The 22,112-nt window shown below is 39.9% G+C and overlaps 1 protein-coding gene across 2 annotated transcripts; it reads right to left on the bottom strand.

The window, feature by feature from the left end:
- Nucleotides 1-9,801: 9,801 nt before the first annotated feature.
- Nucleotides 9,802-21,009, bottom strand: LOC116327566 (protein GPR108). 2 transcript variants are annotated; one of them, XM_039613731.1, is made up of 18 exons: nucleotides 20,666-21,009; nucleotides 20,284-20,403; nucleotides 16,467-16,517; nucleotides 16,194-16,285; nucleotides 16,026-16,096; nucleotides 14,905-15,065; nucleotides 14,757-14,819; nucleotides 14,566-14,667; nucleotides 14,355-14,488; nucleotides 13,197-13,272; nucleotides 13,031-13,104; nucleotides 12,824-12,941; nucleotides 12,594-12,724; nucleotides 12,191-12,234; nucleotides 12,063-12,112; nucleotides 11,741-11,824; nucleotides 11,270-11,391; nucleotides 9,802-10,772 (listed from the first exon to the last, which is right to left on the bottom strand). In XM_039613731.1, the coding sequence occupies exons 1-18, from the start codon at nucleotides 20,759-20,761 to the stop codon at nucleotides 10,685-10,687; spliced, it is 1,677 nt and encodes a 558-aa protein (XP_039469665.1). In that variant the 5' UTR covers nucleotides 20,762-21,009; the 3' UTR covers nucleotides 9,802-10,684. The 2 variants fall into 2 exon arrangements, with proteins under 2 accessions (XP_039469665.1, XP_039469664.1); XM_039613730.1 differs by lacking the exon at nucleotides 20,666-21,009 and adding an exon at nucleotides 17,301-18,412.
- Nucleotides 21,010-22,112: the final 1,103 nt, after the last annotated feature.

Raw genomic sequence — 22,112 nt, forward strand, 5'->3', positions numbered from 1 at the left:
TTCATCTCATAATGGCATACAGTTTAATTCTTTATGGGCGTCATTTGATATGTACGGAGCCCCTCTTATGACATGGTCAGGGGCGGATCTAGAAGGGTGGCAAGGGGTGGCAAGTGTCACCCTAAAATGATCCCTTGCCACCCCAGTTTTGCATATGACAGTGTTGTATATTAAAATAAGATAGCATTAACAGTTTGAGTGTAGTTACAGTCAACAGTGAATATAAATGCTAAAACTGAATATATTGCATAGTGTCCCCCCCTCCCTCCACCATTAACAAATGGTTCAGCCCATAGCAGGACCGGCTTTTTTCTTGTTTTCAGTAGCAAGCGATGCTTATGATTGTGCCAGAGCACATTTTGAACAACACCATGGGAATTTCGGATTTTACACAGGTGGTTGGATGTTACACTCCGGAAATGGAAGGAAGGTGAGTGTTATTAACCCTCTGTGGTCCACGGACACGCTGCACCTCCAAATCACATGACTATGCTCAGCCCACATTGAAAGTTCGAACTTCAAAGTTTTTAAATTTTAATTACAGGCCAGTAAATCCAGAGTTATGATAATACATATAAGCAGGGGCGATTCTAGGATCAGAGCTTTGGGGGTGCTGAGCACCCAGAGAGCTGCCCATCCAGGCAAGGTAAACTTTACTTGTCACGATGAGACTTCTTCCCTGTCTCTGTCAGTCTCTGCATCCTTAAATGTCTCCAGTTGTCCCGAGTTCCCTCTGACTGTCTCCTTGGTGCATTTAAACCCCTGTTCCTCCCTGTCCTCATCGTCTGTTGTCTTCATCTCCATTATCAGTCATCATAATTTTACCATCTCTGTGCAAGTCTGCAAATTTCTTTATTAAATCATAAGATTCTTAAATTCATCAAGTCTCTCTGTGCCTGGGTCCTCATCACAAAACATGACATCACTGTTTTGTACATTTTAACACAATTTAATCCCCACATTTGTGAAAGAAAAGCAAAACACTTTTTTGAAAAGTCTGCAACAAAAACATCTAATCTGATAAAGGTTATTTAAATGCTGCAAAAGAAGAATGGATTGGAATAAAAAAAAATACATATCCTAACCTTAATTACTGGGGGAGAATAATGAATGATGCTCATAGTGAGTAAAAAGTAAACAGTGCATTTTTTGGACAGAGATTCACTTTTAATGTGTATGTATAATATAATACAGATACATAAAAATACACTCCAAAAATAGAAGAGTCCTTGATATGTACAAAATATTAATAAAAAAATTAGAAAAATGGAGACACCTTGGCCTATGGTACAATGTATACAGTGTATGAAAAGATCTTTAGATACTACTATGGCTCTGCAGATTTTTTCTTTTCTTTTAACCTATGTCGCCTCACCTTGAGGTTGGCAAATCTGTCTATCACATTTTGGTGGTCAAGTCTCTGAAGCATCTCTTTCTCAACTGACATCACAGCCAGGTGCTGGAGTCTGCTTTGACCCATGGTCCTTCTCAGCCAGGTATGGAGCTGACGCAAGACACTAAGAGACCTTTCACAGCTACAGCTGCTAACTGGGTTTGTTAGGGCAACCTGAATAACAGTTTTCAGTGTGGGGAAGATTTGATTATCCAGAAGATTGTACAATGTTAACATATCTGGAATGGCACCAGCCTCACTCTTGAGCTTCAAAAAGTTTTTGGCAACCGTGACTTCCTCTGACTGAAGTTCAATATGGTAATGCAGTGCCAGGGCTGACAACCCAGTTTGTTTTGCAGATTCTGTATAGCAGCTTTAATATAGGGAGAACACAACTTACTAATTTTATGAGTAAAATTAGTTGTTGTTTTTTTTCTTTGCCAGTTTAACAGTTTCTGTTTTGCTGTCACTGTTCCCTGTCTGTTTTCTTACCTGGTTCTTCCTGATCTTGTACTTGATAGTACTCTTGTACTCCTCATGTTCCCCTCTTTCCTCTCTCCCTCTTTGGACTGACAATCATACACAAATAGATTTTTTTAATCTAATTGAATACAAATACTATTAGAAGCACTAATAAAAAAGTCCTCTCTCAGTGTACTTTCAACCAAAAGGCAAATAACCAAACCACATGAACATCTAATAAAAGATATAAATATTGAAACACTGATCCAACATTATCCTTTATTGATGGATCATTTGATCTTACATTTTTACGTAAATGTGGCTCCTTTTTTTGAAAAAAATATCCATTATGAACCTGGCTGTCTCTCTGTACACACACACACACACACACACACACACACACACACACACAACAGGAGTTATAAGGTTAATGGGCATCCAGTCAGTTAGCTAGTTAGTACCTTGGGTTCAATATCAGCACATGTACAGACGACAAAATAACCAGTTTCTCTCATTCCATTTCAAACAGGACAGTGGTAACAACAATAGGCTACGGACAATGTTAAGTTTTAGATTTTAAATAGGCTGTATACATTTCAATGGGAGCAACAGGACGGTCAAATGTCACTGATTTTACTACAGAGCAGGACGGATTGTAGGGTAGCAAACATCGTCGGAAAACACGTTTTCAACACTGCAGGTTACCTGGGTGTAATGTTTTTCAGCTAAAAAGAAACATGGCCTGACTCCTACCGAACTATATAAAGAGTAACTGAAGGTTAAATGCAGCTAATATGTCCTGTTTTAAGCCAGGCACTCACACCTTCGCTCCGCTGCGTCTCAGCCACCATCGCTCTGGCAGCAAGAGCGCTAGAGCCAGAGCAGGGGAGAGGCGAGCTGGAACAAACCATTTTGGGAGGGGGCAGGGGTTATCTATACTTTTGTTGTTAAAATGTTCCGTCTCAATTAAGTACTGTATGCTTTTTATATTTTTAGCAGTGTGTCACACAAACAACAAATATTGTCAAAAAAAGTAAGAAATCTTTGGGGGTGCTTTGATTCATTTTGGGGGTGCTGAAGCAGCCCCCAAAAATGGGCTAAAATCGCCCCTGTATAAGCGCCATGCTTTTTTCTAAATACTGTCGTCACGTGTGTGTGTGTGTGTGTGTGTTGTAAGCGTTTTCTAAGGACAGTGCGAAAACAGTAAAGAAAGGGGAAAAAAAGCCACCTCTTTCCTATCGTTGGAAAAATGTACTATGTCGACCAATTTGAAAAAAAGTCAACACGTGAGATTTGGTTGTCACATCACATATTTGCAAAAATGCTCCGACGTTTTCGGAGACGTCTATTTTTTTCATGCTTTGTGTCAGCTTTTGAACATCTGTGGCATCTATTAATGTCAAATCTAGCCTTTCTTTAACAACATAAGCAAACTGCTTTTATATTTAACCGACTTTTCTGTTTTATTACATTTTAAATAATAATAACAATAATATTTATTTTGTTAAAAAATGTGTTTAAAAACAAGTTTTGTTGTGAAAACTATAATCCAGATTTGTGGCCTGTTAAATGGTTAAAGTCTAGATTGGCTTTATACTTGAGAATAAAGTAATATAGCTTGTCCTTCTAAAGAATTAAGTTAAATTCCACAGTTGAATCATAAGAAACATTATGTTACATATAAACTCTGCCATATGTTAGATCTGGTCATTTTGCTTATTAGAAACTTTATATATTGGAAGTTAACTTTTAACAAGCATGTAATGATTATATTTAAATTAGGTGGTCTTTTTTCAAACACATATCTCTTTAGGCTTAAACTGACAGTGCCAATACCACACATTCACACACAGTAGTAGATGGTGTTTTTAATACTATATGTGTTAGTCTAATTTGGTTGTATGGGGTTCTACATTGACCTTCTGTGTTGTAAGTTACAATGATTGCACAGTCATTAAGGATCAAATCAGTTTCTGAAAAATGTTCTGTTTTTTCTCCCTCTGCTGGCTTCTTACTGTCTTTGAGGCTCGGGACCAGCACTCCTGCTGTTGGACAGAAAGACATCAACTCAGTGGTAAGTATTTTGGTTTTCCAATACATTAGCAACTGTCAGTGACATTTATATTAATCAGGCTGAACTTTAATCATACTTTAGATCAGCCTGTTTTACTTGTTGTTTTATTTGTGCTTTGGTTTGGGGAAGTTGTTTCTTTACTGATCTTTTCCTGTCTTCTGTTATTAGACTTGAGATATGACTGCACTATGCTGTTGCTGGTGACCACAGTTAATTCTACAAGATATGCTGTGTAAGTAAACAAATAACAGTTTGGTCTGCATTTGTTGAAAGATCACATCCCCCAAACTTAGTTTAGAGGATCTACACTGTATATAGTGAAGTCTGCAAGTTTTCTAACAGCAAAATTTGTTTTGTGCCCAAATCATTTTGCACATCATTAGAATGAAAGTTATTGGCCATGTTTGCATAGCCCTTTTTTAAAATGATGCTTTCATGACATTATTGTGTGTTGCATGGTGGTCAGGGCTATCTAGACTGACAATTTGGGACATTGAATGTCACCTCTCCGGTGGGGAGGGAGCCTGAGATCGTCTAAATTGGAGTCTGTTTTATACCAAATGCAGAAAAAAATGTTTTAAGAAAGCAATTAAGTTCATGTTCCAAAAAATATGATTGTTTGCTTGCAGGACACCAGGAGAGATGAGTCCTCCGTCACAGATGGTGTCGTCAGGGAAGATGGTCGCCTGCAGGTTCAAGCTCATTGCATCTCCAACCCACATCCACTGCCACTGTACTTAAGGGAAGTTAAAGACTTTCTTCTGCACCTACATTTGGATCACCTCGATCCATGACAGTCATTCAGGCAGTAATGCCTGGACTGGAAACAAGCATCCTTAAAATAATACAACATTCCAGCTCCTGTGTTAAAATGGAAAACAAATGTGTTGTTTAAATTAGAGACTGCACTTGTGACAGAACAATAAATACATTTCATTTTGATTATATAAGTAATGTAAGTACAAAACAAACTTGTGGTAGGCCTAAACTTATTTTCAGAATAATTACATCTGAGACTTTGTTTCATTGTAAGATTATAATTGTTTGTTGTTCAGCAGAACATGTCCAGTATGTTGGCTGTTATACTTTTTTGCATTTGAAAATAAAAGTTGGGCTCATTTTAACATCATTACAAAAAGTGTTGTTAATTATTTTTAATCATATTCAGGTTACCACAAACTGTTTTTTCATTTAGTTGAACTTAAAATGTTTGTCAGTAGGTAAACAATTAGTATTGTACAGTCAGAAATATCAAGTTATTAATACTGCATACTTGCAATTAATAAGTTGTCCTAACAGTCATCTTAAGTAAGCTTTACTTAGTTTTTTTGAGGCAACGAGTTTGCATATTTGTTTTGAGTTCTGGAAACTACATAGGTTTTTACTCTATACTCAAAGTGAATAAGTTGCCTTAACTTAGTCATCTTAAGTAAACTTTACTCATTTTTTTTTTGAGTTCTGGGAACTAATGAGGCTGTACAGTGTACTCAAAATGGGTAAGTTGCCCTAGCTTAATCATCTTAAGTAAAACTTTACTCAATTTTTTTGAGGCAACGAGTTTACATAGTTTTTTTGAGTTCTGTGAACTAATTAGATTTTACAGTGTATAGCGACAAAGAACAAGTTGGCAACACTGATCTCTTCCAGTGTCTCTTCGGTCCTCTCTTCCTCCTGCCAACCAGTTGCATCAGGTGACTTCCCCTCCCTGAACATAGGTTCAAATGAATGTAATAAACCTGAAGGACTAGTTTAAAACACTGAAGCTAGTCGTTGTTTCATTTTTCGTCACTGTGTTTAGTGGGATCGCAGACAATGAGGAAGTAAATCAGCGTCACCACATCAATGAATTAATAGCAGTGCTAATACAACTTCTAAAACCTGCTAATGAACCACATCTGGATCTTACATCGGTCACAAATATGCTCTCAATGTCTGCTTTCATTCACATTTACATTTTATTTACACGCCGCAGTTTCTTATGGATGTAGATAGACGGACTCTGCAATAAAAAAGGGGGGATGAAAACATCGAGTCCGCTGAAGTCTCACTTACAGGATTACTTCTTATCTGTCTGTGCCCCTTTAACACTCACAGAAATCAAATATATCTAAAACTACATCCGATGTACAGCTGCACAGACAGACCGAAAGTAAACAACAGCAAAGTCAAGTTCACGTCTCCGCCATCTTTTCTAACTTCTCCTGTTTCCTTTTGTTTCGCAGCGTACAGACATCATTAAACCACTAAAGATGTGCATTTTAACTTTGGGGAACTTCATGAATCAAAGAACTCACCTCGTCAGTGACCCGCCGATATAGCACCAAGCAAAGGATGTAAAGAAAATGGCGCAAACGAGTGCTTTCGGCTTGAAACCCTCTACCGGGAAAGTTATGTGAAACCTAAAGGACTACGTCAGGAGTGACTAGTCAACACGTAGTGAACGTATTATGAGTTATGCATTAATGTGTGCACAGCCGTACTTGGTCAAGATACAACTAGTTTATATATAAGCCCGTTGTGTTTATACGTCTTATGCCTATAGTCACATAAACGGAACATTTTGCCCTCCTTGTGATATACAATAGCGTACTAGTTAATAATCTAAATGTAAACTAGTTTGTTTTACATGGATGGGTTCATTTTTGCAACTTTGCCCAAGAAATCTGCTTAACTTAGGTAACTTCCCACTGCAGGAATTCTTCGAACGAACCTCAGGAGAATGTCAGAGAGCAGGGTCTGGTGTTTAACAAGTGTTTAGTTGTATCTAATTTTGCTCTAAAGTGCAAAAATGTTACTAAGTTAAGAAAAAGAAGGTATTCCTAACTTGGGCAGGAAAGGTTTGGCGGCTGTCATGCAAAACCTGCTCAGTAGTTGCTTTACATGTCATGTAAATGAAGAAACAGCAGGTCAGACCCTCAACATGTTGTAAGCATCACAAACAGCTGACTCATGCAGAGTACTGCTGTGTGTGTGCAGACAGCAGCTGAATGCGTGGGCCTCTGAAGGAGCTCTGTCGAGTCTGAGAAGTCGGTGCCCCTTCACCAGGCACAGGAGGAGCCAAAGCTCGGGGCAAATGTGACTCCTTTTTCTGCAGGTTCCCCACTTTTCTTCATGCCTGGAGCACAATTCTTTTCCCATTTTGATTATTTTAGTGCAAGCTATGCAGTTTAATAAAACCACAAAAATGACATATACATAACAGTGTAATCTGAGAACTTTGCAGAACTTTATTGTGACAGCTGATACAGACACCAAACAGCCTTCTGTAACATTTAAAAAAAAGGTTTTCACTGAAACTAAAGTGAACTTCGCCCACTGCTAAATCCTTCCCTCCAGAGTACTGGGGTCATCCCTGCACTGGAGTGATTGTAGTAAAATCTCAGTAGTCTTTCCTCATCGCCACACCTGTTTGTCTATCCAAAAAAAGGAAAAAAAAAATCTGATTGAACCTGAACTGTCTAAAGCCCTCCACAAAGCCTCTCTGCACTGCTCAGCAAAGTGTTATGTGCCTCCTTTTGTGTCAGCAGTCTTATTTACAAATGGCCATCCACCCGGTCTGGCTGCACACACATTGCTGATCTTTTCAAAACCTAATGTCAAACCAATAATTCATAAAATAAGCTTCACATCAAGAGCAAAAAGGTAAAACCAAAAGCAGGCAAATTCAAAAATGATCTGTTAGGTCACTTCTCTGTCCAGTTGGCACAGCAATGCCAAACGAGAGATGGGGGGAGGGGTTGTTAAAGAACAAGGTCGTCATTGAAAATGCAGAGGCCAAACTTCTCTGCCTATTTTAGAGAAAAAAAACTGTTCATCTGCCTACATTTTCACATGTCACCATATTGGCTGTATTCACAGAGGTGTATGGGAGTTGTCCTCAAACCACTAAAGCACTAAATTACAGCAGCAGTCCGAGTGACGGGCTGGGAGGAACGCTTAAGTCTCCAACATCAACAATAATACTGAAATATAACATTTCAATATGTAATAAGTAGACATGGACCCTCTCGCCATAAGAACAGTTTCTTCCCCTCTGCTGTTGGACTCATGAACAATAACCACATGACTGTTCCCACCACTAACACGTGACCCTACACTGTGTTCACTGCATCATTCCATGTTTGGACCTGATCACCACCTGCACTCATGTATATATCTAACTACTTAGCACTTTTAATTCTTATTTTTATGTCTATTTAAGCATTATATGACAGTATGTTCGCACTAAGTACCGCAGCAATTTCCTAATGTTGTAAACCTGCTCAACATTTGGCAATAAAACCCTTTCTGATTCTGATTCTGGACCGATCCGATATCGGTATCGGTCCGATACTGACCTAAATTATTGGATCGGATATCGGAGAGAAATAAAAAAAATGTAATCCGATCCGAAGTATCACAAAATCACCTCACAAAGCGCACTACTTGGCGTAACCCAGCTCAGTGCATCGGAGCAGTATGTGTCACGTGATAGAGCGGCTGTTGTCTGCGAGACCTGCCGGTGGTCTGTTGGAGCATTTGGAGCCTCGCTACATGCTTCCTAACTGCAGCATTTCATCTCGGCGAAAACTATCCCAGAGAAGTAAAGCAAATGTGTAAGTTCATCCCTGAATGTTTGCATAGTATTTCCACGTTAAGCTTAACAACTGATATATTGAGCCACAGCTTGACTGGCCATCGGAGTTCCATATTGAGGTGAAAAGGAAGCGATTTGTCCCGTACTTCAGCTAGAATTAAAAAATAGTAAGTAAGTAAGTAAAAATAGACACAAAGCTGGAGTTATTCTGCGCAGTTGCATCTACTTCTCTCATTCACTCCCCCTTCCTCTCCTACTATTACTTCAAACATGAAACTGATCAATGATCAGCTGATCGGCTTTTCTGCCGCAAGTCCTGTCTTTCTTATCTGTTTATCGCCCACTTTACGCTACAAAGAGGAAACCAGCGGATAAACAACAGCAGCACGTTTAAGCGTGATCAGCTGTTGTTAGAATGTATTTAATATTACTTTCTAGTATCAGCTGATGTTTGCTGGAGCCACAGCTGTAAAGCTGCTGGTCATGATGTCGGTTTGGATATGTGGTGAGAGGGAAACATGTAGATGAAACCAAGAGATGTCCTTACTGAATCATCAGAGCTGAACAGGTGATGGAGAAACAGGTTTACCTTTTAGGTAACATGGATGAGTTGAAGGGAAGTTATGAACTGTTTCTGAGAGACAAATAACACCAGGATCCTTTTCTATGTAGCTGACAGCTGGTAACTGTACAGGGGCGGGTCTAGCAAAGTTTTGTCGGGGGCCAGGTAGGGCATTAACAGGGAAAGGGGGGCACAAAGAAATATTTTTCTTTGTTATGTCATTTAAAAACTTTGAATAAATAATTATCTGAATCTTACAACAAAAGTGGTCATCTGATTAAATGTATAGAAATCTATTATTGTATATAGTAACTAAAAAGTCTAATATACACCCTAGTAAGCTATAGTACTTTTTCCTTCGGGAAGGTACCATCTGTGCAGTCTGCAATTCTGTTGAAGAAAGATGTTGAATCTATTTAAATATTGTAGAAAAACAATTGATTTCTGTGCATTTGTTTTACACTTGCATTAAATTAAAGTTGATTACATCGATTAAGGGCGGGGGGTGTAATATTTTTGCTGGGAGTTTGCAACCCTATTAGTTAGGTTGCTTAATATTTCCACTAAGTACTCTTTAAAATACCAGAATAGGGAGGATGGTGTAGGTTTAAATTTATTAGATTGATCTGTGTTGCTGAACTATGAAATGTTCTGGGTGGGGTGTATAACAGAATAGCTTCAGTCTCTTGTTTTTTAAAACTTGAGTTTGAACTTATACAAAATGCAGCAAGATATTTATAAAAAACAGTTTTATTGATTACAAAATAGGCTATATCAGATTCATATCAGTATCGGCAGATATCCATATTTATGATATCGGTATCGGACATTAAAAAGTGGTATCGTGCCATCTCTAGTAATAAGTCAATCTATATTGAAATATAACACCTCTTGTTAACCATATATTTCAATATACAAATCATACATGTAAGAGGAAAAGAAAAAAAAACAAAAACATACGGTACTGTGTGGTGATAAAGTGGGATTTTTCTGACCCGTGAACAATGGAAACACGAGATGGATGCTTAAATTTGAAATATACCGATTAGCCTTTTACCTGAGTATGGGCTATTGTCACTGGGGTGGGGAGGCGGGGGTAGCCAAATCCTGTGTCGTCTCACTTTCACTCACACACACACTCACACACACACACACACACACACACACACACACACACACACAGCACAGGAATAGTTACAGCTAAGAGGCTCGCAGAAGTACCGTTTTAAATAGCTGCTATAAACACACTCAAAAGCAAGTGTCTAAAAAAAATTATCTTTGGAGGGAGAGAGAGAGAGAGAGAGAAATGAAACATACAGAACATCAGAGCTCCTTTCCATATCTCCACCCGTCCATGTGGTTGTAGCTCCCCAAAAACCCCTCAGTTTTTAGGTGGAGCATTTAAGGGAAACAGAGAGCGTCCAATAAGGTAGTCCGTTTTTTTTTTTGCATAGCCAGACAGTGGGCACAACCACTGCAACCACGTAAAGAGTTTCAATAGGAGCGCTGTCACTGGAAGTGGGGAGCCTTGGTCCGTGTGTGTGTGTGTGTGTACCCCTTTCTGTCAGCTGGCCTGGGGATGTTTAGTTGGCCACTCCCAAAGATGCAGCTTCCTGCTCACAAGGTGGACTCTTTCTGGCGCTCGCGTCCGTTGGACGTCTTCTTGACTTTGGAAATACCCTCGAGTGCGCCTGACTCAGTCACTCTGGACACAAACAGAAGAGCAGCAGCACTTTTAATGGCAAACACTTTCTCAACCTTCATCTTAGTTCAGTCGTAATTATTAAATCTTATGGAAATCACAGAAAAACAAACGCTTAGCTACACAATACCCACACGAGCCTCCTCCTTATGTGATGGGACTAAATAGACAGTCAGCACCACTAGAATAGTTTCAGCTCAACAAATCAACTACTATTACTCATAAAGTAATGTTTTCTTCTACCAATTTCCTTTAATATTCATTTATGATCACACCGCACACATGCTATGCTATATCATAGTGTTTTCACTTTGTGTTAACCAAAAAAAAATCTGAATAAAAGACTCATAAGGAAATTTGGCTACTTCAACCATACTTTGAAGATGTGCTACTTTCTATAACTTCTCCAAGTATAAAGTAATCAGGTAGAGTAAGAACTCAGTAACAGGATAAGTTATTTAAATGCCAGGTGAGGGTTCATACAGATGTGTCACGCTTACACTTCATCATTCTCGACGTCGTCCTTATCCTGGGGAAGCTGGAGGTAGGGGTTATTGGATGCTGGGCGAAACTTATAGCCCGTCAACACAAAGAAGAGGAGAGTCGACACCTCCACCAGAAACTGAAGAAGAAACAGTGCGTTTAATAACAGACAGGAGAAAGTGTCTTAACACTGTCCACAACATCCGGAAAATTTCTTTGCAAACAAATAAGTAGCACAGGGCCTTTTAAACATATGTGCTGTTTCACATTCTTCAAGCTACACTAATATCCCATCAGGCCTCAGGGGGGAGTACAGTGCTCTTTATCAACTGTAATGAAGTAATAAAGGGCTTTAAATAAGTAATGTGCTGGCAGATTTATACCAGCTCACATCAGGCAAGTATTGCCAGTCATTGTTGATTCAGAGAGCACAGACCGTCCTCGCCGTTTGACAAACAACTGCTGTAGCTGCACCGTCATCGTCTTACCTCATAGCACCACTGCCACCGGAAAGGCATAGTGATCTTGAGCAGAATGGCTATGATCCTTGTAAAGTAGATGTAACACACGATCTAAAATGACAGAAAACATTCCAGTAAGAACTCAGACTTTAAATTTGCACGGCTAAACATGAAAAACAAAAAAAATATCAATCACACTGAAATCTTCCTTTTCCTCAGGATTAATTTTGCTTTGCTAAAAAGCATTGTCAGAGGCAAGTTTTCAGTGTAACTGGTAAATCTATTACTGGTCCAATTGTTCAGGTGAATAAAGGGTCACAGAACAACAGCAAAATACTGGCCTTCTTACCATCACATAATAATGGCGGAAGAGCTTGAGCTTCTCCAAATACATGGCATCTGAAAGAAACATGCACCAAGTTAAACAGAACAAAAACTCTCCACCTAATAAAGCCCTGTAGTTGCAGCAGGACTCACCATTGCCATTGGTGCTTGAAGCCTCTTGTAGGTGACGGATTGACCTTTAAAGACAGACACGTGTTACACAATGAATCTGTTATTTGGGGAAAACTTGCATGCATACACCATGTAATACAAAGCTCATTTCTAATTACAAGAAACTACTTGTCTCTTGTTTTATAACTTCAAACTGAAAATTTTCATGACCGTTTCATCGAGTAGGCAGGGCTGGACGGCAACGCTTTTGGTCCCGTCCCATTTTTTTCATGAAGTTGAATTATTCTGGGCGTTCTACTCTATCAAACATGCTCCACTTTCCCATACTGATCCTCTTATCTCAGAAATCTTAGTAACTTTAAACAATAGCCACCAAAACTAATTTGGGACTAAAATGTAATTCAACAACAGATACCGCACTGACCACACAACAGGGAAAAGGATGGCTCCACAGCAGATAAGGTCCACCAGAAAGAGGATCTCCTTCCACACGTAGTACTTGCTGGAGCCCTCCTCTGTAGACTCAATGATGATGTAGGCGACGTTAGCCAGGACCTGCAGCACGACCGGCGAGCCATCAAAGAAAATACACATAAAAATCACCCAAACACCATTTGATTTGGTGCTCACCTGCAGAGGAATGAGAGACAGTACCTGCAGAGGAATGACGATCATGAAGATCTTCTTCTCCTTGTCGGACAGGGTGTATTTCACGAAAGCCCAGCCGGTACCAATCAGCGCCAGTGTGATGAACAGGAGCGCCCCCTTTAGCCTGGGAAGGATACAAACATATTTTTTTGTGTAATACAAATCAAATAACCTAGGAACCTAAGAAGCCGATTCTGCTGAGGTTCTGCTTACAGGTGTGTTATATAATACATGACGGCCCAGCCCTCAATAGGATGCCCCTCAGTGTTGATGAAGTAATAGTTGATCTGAGAGAGACGGGGACAGAGGCAGAATTCAGTGAGTCTCTTTTTATGAGAGGATTCAAACTGAGACTGTGCTGTGGTGGTGATGCACTTACACTGTGGAAAACCAGTGACGTGGACTTTGTGAAAGCTAGCGCTGCCATCAGCCAGTGGATCTTGAACACACTGTAACTGCAAACAAACACAGAAGAGAGATGTTTAAACATTGCATATAACTGAATGTTGACCACTGCTGCAGGAAATCCATTTATTCTTACTGCTTAGGGTTCATCCAAATAATTAGTTATGATGTATATTTTAGTCAAGCAATTGAAAACGTTGGGCAAATACTTTGGGGCAGGATACTGTGTGACCTCAGCAGCTCAGTTTTGTTAGTCCGTCTTTGTTTGTTTTTTTGGAATGCAAAACTGTTAGCTAAGCTCGAGCCATGTCAGCACAGAACGCATTTCAGCCATCTTTAATAAATCCAGCAGTTCACGGGATCGCATTTTTTTTATTCTGTAACTCAATTTTCTTTCTTTCTTCTGTATTTTCTGGGCTATGAACACTTCCAGAGCAATAGTAAGCCACAGCAGAACACTGTGTCAGAGCTATAGCTGCCAAGTTGGCTAAAGGACAACACGTTTTAGTAAATCACTCACTGTAAACCTGCTTTATGTTCCTTTAGTGGGAAGGCTGCAGCATCTATGGGCATGTCTGTAGAGTCCTGTGGGGCACTAGTGGGATCTAGAGGAAGGCCAGTGGTAGCTAGTGCTCTTTCACTGTCATGATTGGAGCAAATACTTCAGATATCTTCTTAAAAAAAATCTATTTGGGCTGCGTTGTAAAGTATGATGTGTCAAAGAAGCCAAAGTCGTTTTTTTAACTTTATAAACTAAAACGTCCTTGTAGTGAGTGTGAAATACTTGAAGTTACTTAACAACCACTGTAAAACAGTGACTGAGTCACAGTCTTCCACTGAGGTGTGAACAACAGGATCCTATGCTTAATGATCTAATTAGTGCCAATTAGCAAATATTATCATGCTTGATGTTAGAGTGATTATAACAATAAACACTACAAATTGTGTTCACTTTAGTATGGAGTCATATGAGCCAGTGGCCCTAACCGTAGTCTTACATCATACACTTTGTAGCAAGAGCTTCCCAGATTATGCAAGTAGCCCTGCCACAAACTGTGCAAGTGAATTTTTTTTTTTTTTCCGGATCCTGCAAAACAGTGTGGTTCACTATTTTTTCATTGTGCCCGTGTACCTGTGCTTCATGAGATTGTACACCCAAACCAGAGCAGCAGTGAAGAAAACTCCAGCCATATAAAGGTAAAGGCGAGACAGAGGGATTTCCGCTGCAGAGAGGTAGCCATCAGGATTCTTCTCTGTCACTTCCACCTGTGATGCACGCAACATGGTAAGCAGACACACGCACTTGAGTGTGCATTTTATAAACTCAAAAATACTCAACTCACTGCAAATGAGTAGGCCCTGTCGATTCCCGGCTCCCTGTTTTGGCAGTAGTGGAACTTCAAGCTGTACAGGCCCTCGGCCTCTGAGCCAAACACCATGCGGAACTGTTGAGAGAAAGAGAAAACACTTCCTGTCACAGACAATCCCACCCTTAAACATGCCTGAACATACTGGCTAAGGAGGATTTTCTTACACTGAAGTTGTAGGTGCCGTGGATTTCCCCTAAATCTAAAGTCAGCTGGTTGCGACTGCTCAGCTAAAATGAAATACAGAGTAGAAATTAATTTGGGGATTAAATCACACTAAAAATAGACCAAAATAACAAAACAAGAAAAACGTACATTGAATGTCCCTGGCACGTTAACGGCTTCAGCTTTTGGGTTCTGCGCAATCTGCTCTGATTTCTTGTCATCGCTCCGTTTTTCCGCTTGTTTCGGGAGCACCGTTGGCTTATCCGGATTTTTTGATTGTTCTCCTGATGCACGTTTGACTTTCTTCTGACCTACAGAGCACAAGTGCAGGCACCAGGCACAAAGATAGAAATTTAGTTTATTCCGAGCATACTATACACAGGTGGATGCTTTCATATCAAGAAAACAAAAACAAAGGCAAAGTCTAATGAAAACAATGGACAGTATAATAGCAAAGCCCCTTTCCACTAGTACCTACTTGACTCAGCTTAGGCTTGTAGTACCTGGTACCAGGTACTTTTTTTTTAGTGCCTACTCAGCCGGGGTTCCACGCAATCAGAGGCGATCCGAAAATATGATGTTAACAGACTGAATAACACCGACTGGTCAGTCAGTGATGCCAGTGTTTGAGTCATGAGAGCGTCTTGTTCACAAAAATCAAAACTGCCATTTTTGAAACCAAGTAATGAGGGAAATAGCTACACAAAAAACAACACTGTGGTCCCAGACTCTGACAAAAAGCCACACGCTGAACAGTAGCTACACAATCGCTTCGACGCCCGCCATTGTTGTGGCGTTCGTGCCACATATAAATGGCGTAACAGCACTTTCAGCCACGTTGTTATGAAAATCCCACTCACATTGAGTGACACTCGACTGTAATGGAAAATGACCAAAACAGAGTCGAGTCGAGCAGAGTAAGTACTAGTGGAAAAGAGCTACAAGTACCATTCATGAAAATCCTTACACTCTGTGTAAAATATATGAGAGACTATATGAAATTATCTTACATTTGACATATTATGTAAATACTATAAACAAACACTTATTAAGACCTGCTCCTTTATCACAAAAACAGAAGAACCTTAATGAATACATCTGAGTTACTCTTCTCTTGATCAAAAACAATAAGACAAGTCTTCAATAGAACACTTTAAATAGAATTATAGAATTTTTTGGGGGGGGATAGAAATTCAAAGTTTAGTTTGTATAAATGATACCACTGAAGGAAGCAAAATCCAAATTTTGGTATTTGTGTGGCCAACACTAACCTTTATCTGCTTCAACCTTTTCCTTCGCCATCAGTATGTTGTCTTGTTTACCCATAGCAGTCACATTGACGCTACACAAACACAAATTACACAGTTAGCCTTCACATATTGAGCTGCCAACGGCATTATAACAAACATTTCTGAATACTGGTGCTGAAACATCCACACCTTTGTTTCTTGATATCAATGAGAAAAAGAATGAGAGGCTCATCATCGGTCGACTTTATAAGAGTGAGCGGACATGTCTCCGACTCCTCTGCCTGGAGGGGGAAACGTCACACAAACACACACACTCAACACCTGTATTCATAATAACAAAAGTTTCATAAGTGCATTTCAACAAAAGGCTGTCCTTGTAAGAATGATTGCACAACTGATTTTAAAAGGTCTGAAAATAATGATGTACAATGTTGACAGAAATATTTATGATGATGTACTTACTGTGTAGGACAAGACTCCATTAACACGCGATCTGGACAGGCTGAACCCAACCTTAAGAAAGTGGGATTAGATTAATCAGTAGGGTTAAAAGCAGCTGATTCAAACCTCCATTTATTTTATAACACATATATTTTATCACGCCAACTCGATCTGCAAGTTTTTACTGTCAAATCAGCTCTTAAAACATGACACTTGACACCATCGCAAGCACAAGACCAAAGGTTGATGAGCTCACTGCTGCTGCTTCATGACTTTTGTGTCAGGTTAGCCTGACTCACTGTTGTTTCAAGCACTCCACTACATTACCTCAGTGGTCACACTGCTTACAGTGCACTCGAATGTTTAACAACAACTGTCTATGAAACAGAGGCTTATTAAAGGTAATGTTGATGTGTGTTGTTTTTCCCCCTGTAGTTAAAAAAACAAAACAAAACAACAACAACAAAAAACCATGTCAGTGACGTAGTAGCTCATCTGACCCATGAATAGTCACAATTAACAGGCTGTTCGCCACAAAACAGCACATTTTGTTGAGACCTTGCAGTTGAGTAATTTAGGTGAAGACCCATTAGATGATCGTTGCGTGATGGTTTGATTAAATCCTGATCAATACTGTAGGAGAAGTTGCCATTCTAATGAAATGTGAATAACTGGATGGATTCATTCATTTTTGTTTTAGCTCATCAGTCCTTTAGTCAGATGAATTATTGGGGAAGAAAGAAAAAAAAAAAAAAAAAAAAAAAAAAAAAAAGCAAACAAACAAACAAACAAAAAAACCCCTGATCTCCATTAGCCAGTATGAGCATGTATACAAACAGTTACAACACTACTTACCCATCCTTGTTCAAAAATCAATTTTCCTGTTGACTCCTGGGGGAGCATAGGTCCGCAACAACACCACGCCAACGGACTCTGTTCTGGGCTGCTCTCTTCAGCTGGGTCCACGTCATTCCAGCGGCCTTCACTTCGCTCTCGACAGATCTTCTCCACGTCTGTTTGGGTCTCCCCACTTTCCTTTTCCCTTGTGGGTTCCAGTCCAGTGCTTGCCTTGCGACGTTGTCGAGTGGTTTTCGAAGTGTGTGGCCTATCCAGCCCCATTTTCTCTTCTTGATGTCTTGACCGACCGGGTTCTGGCTGGTTCTCTTCCAGTGTGTGTTTGAGATCTTCTCAGGCCATCTGATGTTGAGGATGTGTCGCAAGCACTTGTTGATGAAAATCTGTATCTTGCTGGTAGTGGTCTTGGTCACCCGCCACGTCTCGGACCCATACAGAAGGACTGCTTTCACATTGCTGTTGAAGGTGCAGATCTTGCTGCGCTGAGATAAGGCTTTGGAGTTCCAGATGGGTCGCAGGGTGTTGAATTCAAGCCTTGCTTTGTTGATCCGGCTCCTAACGTCTTCATCTGCGCCACCATCACTGTTGACTATGCTTCCTAGGTAGACGAAGCGGTTGGTTTCCACCAAGTCTTCTCCCTGTAGCTGCAGTGGATGTTCTTGTCGGTTGTTCAACCGCATCACCTTCGTTTTTCTGACGTTGATCTTCAGGCTGATCTTTTCTGCCTCCTCAGCGAGCCGGGTAAGCTTGGACTGTGCAAGTTGCTGCTTATGGGACAGAAGGCTGATGTCGTCTGCAAAATCCAGGTCCTCCAGCTATTTGGTGAGGGTCCACTGGATACCGGTGTTGCTGCCCTCTGTGGTTCTTCTCATGATCCAGTCCATGACGATCAGGAAGATTGTCGGTGACAGCATGCAGCCTTGCCTCACTCCGGTTTTCACTGCAAAGGGGTTGGTCAGTTTTCCATTGTGGATGATCTGGCAGGACGAGTCTTCATAAAGCTGTTGGATGATGTTGATGAGCTTCTGCGGAATTCCGTAGTGCTGCATCAGTTTCATCATCCTTGTTCAAACTATTAGGTAAAATCTGCAGATTTTCCTGAGAATGTGCCACTTGCAAAATAAATAAATAAAATTTGAAAAAAGGTCAGATTGAATCCTTTTGTTTTAAATGATAACTGATTCTGAGACCAATTTTGTTGTCTGTTTATTTTGTTTCTATTCATTATTTTTGCTTCTGTACCAAGAAAAATAAAAATCTTTGCTAAAAAGATTTTCTGGGCTGTGAGGTCAGTTTCATGATAATTAATATGCAAATTATCATAACCACTGATCTTTGACCTTCATCAGTGGTGCTAGTTTCAGTCATTGTGCAAATGTACTGTTTATAAAGTTGGGAAACCTGGAGTCAGCTGACACTGAAGAAGTCACTTGGATGAGTGACGAAACAGTTCTCCCAGTGAAAACACTACATCCAGATTACCCTTTTGGGTAAACCTAACAAACACTTTACACACTGTATAAAATATACAGAAATAGAAGAAGATATTGCCACATTACATAGAGAAACCACAAACTCTAACAACACAAATATGTTAGCTGGGCCAAAATACTTCATTAACTCTGTCTGCAGCCTAATCCAGTCAGGATATTAATTCTTTAAAAAGCAGTTAACAAACATATAGTTACATTTTTTTTTCCTTCAAAGCCTCAGTGTTAAAAAAAACAATAAAAATCTGTTGATGATTATAATTTGCTGTCCATTTACACCAAATGGACAGCGACTGTGGGTTTGATTATGGATCTGCTACAGTGAACCCGTTTATTAAAATCCAAGAGGCTGTACAATTATTAACAAAAACTGAAAAATTCCACAGGTAAAGTAACTCAGAGCCTTCATTTCCAATCATGCATTAATTTTGAGTCTCTGTCCAAAAGGCATATTTTGAGTGAAAACCAGTGAATTTGTTCTTTATTTGGGTCTTCTGCTTGGATTAAGTGTCAGTAAGAAATTGAGCAAGTTACACCAACCTTAGTGAATTTGTGCTCAAGAAAAATAAGTGGCCATTGTACAGGTATACAGTCTAATGTTTGAACATGAATATGACAAAAACTATTAAAGATAAAAGCTTGAGATAGTCACTGGTAATTTTTATCATGAAAATTAACCACGATCTGTAATTTAGGATAGATAAATAAAAACAACAACAACAACAACCACTCTGTATTGCTAGTTAAATATGAAAACAACAACAACATTGCATTGGTCAAGTAGAGAGCCATATTTGAGACACGCAATTAAAAAAAATAAAATCACATTGCAACAGACAACTAGTCCTCATTTCTCAATGATATATAGTTGTATTTTACAATAATGCAAAACAAAACACGTGGAATACTTTTTAACGTGAAATTCTTAGTGACAAAGATGAAGAAAATGTTCTTTTCATTCAACTTTCATTTTAGTTTGAGCACATATGATAGGTTTAATGGGTCTTTACAGGACTGCTAGTTGTTTTTATTATTTTTTTCATATTCAAAGTCAAACAACTGTCGATGCACCTGTCCCGAATTACAGATGTGGATTTACATTTATGGAGAGGCTGGAGAACATTTCGACATAGTTGTATTCAAATGTGGCCTCAGATTTAAAGGTTTTATGCAAATAAATGATGACTCGAAATGGAATGACCCATTTGTAATAGATGTGCCATTTCATATTAATATATAAAGCCGTACATCTAACGGCACTGCCTGGTACAACATTACCTCTAGCTTGAATTTGTTCCTGTTTATTATTATTATTATTATTATTAGTAGTAGTAGTAGTAGTAGTAGTATTATTAGTTTCTTTCTTTCTTTCTTTCTTTCTTTCTTTTCCCTCTAATTCATATACAACCTATCGTTTTGAAGAACACAATGCCATCTGTTGAAAAGAAAGGTAAGTGAACCACCGCATATAACCAAACACACACACGACTTACTGGGGACTTGCTGTAGTCCACTAGAGTTTCCGGGACTCGCAGTGAATGCAGGTGGACATCCAGAGTTCCGTTGGCGTAGAAGCCAAAGTTGTTGAGGTCGATGGTGTGGCGAGTTTCATTCTGGTTGTAGGAACAAACAAGTAGAGCTCAGCTGTTGTGGTTCAGTCAGTAAACATGTCTCCTAAGACTCAGATTTAAGAAGCTTCGGTAGCTTTTGTCGTGCGCCCATAACAAAACCCAACGCGATATGATGTTTGGACCGTCCTCTGTCATTAGAGTTAATTACAACATACGAGTTGGCTAGTAAGAAGCTCGACGGGAGTAGAGGAAAACAACACACCGTTAGCTCCCGAGCTAGCGCTGTCATAATTTGTCGCCTTACCTTCAATGTAAGCTTGTGTATTCTTGCTTCGCACCCAGGCAGAAGTAATATGAATAAAAATCCAGCCACAAAGCAGGCTCTGTGCGCCACCGCCATCACCGACTCGCTAGCGGTAACTAGCTGCTAATACTATGGAGCGTCAATCCTTCCAGATGGCTAAATAACAAGCTAGATAGCAGACTTGAATGTAAACCAGGTCAAATGCGAGAGTTTGAATCTTTCAGCTTAGCTTTCCGGCTCTTAAACGGCGTCGTTTACTATCAAACTACAACCATGTATCTTGTTTTCGAATTCTTTTCTGCTGTCATCGCTTAAGGCAGAGGTTCCCAAAGTGTGGGGCCCGCCCCCTGGGGGGGGGGGGGCGCAGAGCCATTGCAGGGGGGGCGCGGTATGAAAAGAAAAAAGAAAAAAAAGAGCGCTTGGACACTGTGGACAGGTTTTTGACGGGGCTCGCACATAAACGCAAAGCAGGAGATGAAGCATCGCCAAATATGTTTCCAAATCAACTTCCTTCCAAGCCAAAGACAGGAAAATATGGTGAAGCATATCTTCCCTTTGGCTTCACCTGCACAAGTGCTAAGGTAGGTCTCCCCTGCAAAATTAGTTTCCCTGCGTCGGGAGCAGCGCTGGGCTCTTCAAATCACGGACAAACAGTATCCCACAGCTGTTTATGTGTTTAAACCCATTTTGCACAGACAGACATTTTTTGAAAAATGTATTGATAGCAATGTTGAACATTATTACACAGGGAAAAAAACAACTACACGTAAAATAATTACACCGTGACGCCTCTGCCTTTCTAAATGGAGGGACAGTAACTGCGTGTGTATGTAAGCGTGTAAAACCTGAAGATAGTCAGATTAACAGTATTTTGTCTCTATCTGCCATTCTGCAATTCATCTCATGTAAACAATAACGTGGCGCACAGCGTGACGTGAAAAGAGGCACATACCTTTGACGTTGCGTGACGAACTCTGTATTCCTCGTCCACACGTAAACGCAAAAAAGGAGTTTTAAATAATCTGCGTTTTCGGTGAATCGCAACGCCGTTTACGTGTGGACGAAAAGCCCACACGCATAGAAACAGCTGCGTTTTCAAAAATACCCGTGTAGGTGTGGACGTAGCGTAAAAGAGTTAGTAGTATATTTTATTACTACCTGTAATTTATTGCCGTTTACTTGTATTTGCTTAATTGTTTACTAAATGTTTGAGGTGTGAAATAAACCGCAATGGAGTTTGTAAACAAAATATGGGTGTGTGTGTCTGGAAGATGTGTTTGTGCGGGGGGGGGTTAGGTGGTGGGGGGGCGCGAACATTTTTCTTGTAAAAAAGGGGGGCCTGGCAAAAAAAGTTTGGGAACCACTGGCTTAAACAGCTAGCTTCGTCAAGATCTGACTTCCTGGTCTGGTGTCAAGAACAAAACGTTGACTAAGGTGCGGACAAGAG

This window comes from Oreochromis aureus, linkage group 6 (genome assembly GCF_013358895.1).
Source record: "Oreochromis aureus strain Israel breed Guangdong linkage group 6, ZZ_aureus, whole genome shotgun sequence".
NCBI classification, from domain to species: Eukaryota; Metazoa; Chordata; class Actinopteri; order Cichliformes; family Cichlidae; genus Oreochromis; species Oreochromis aureus.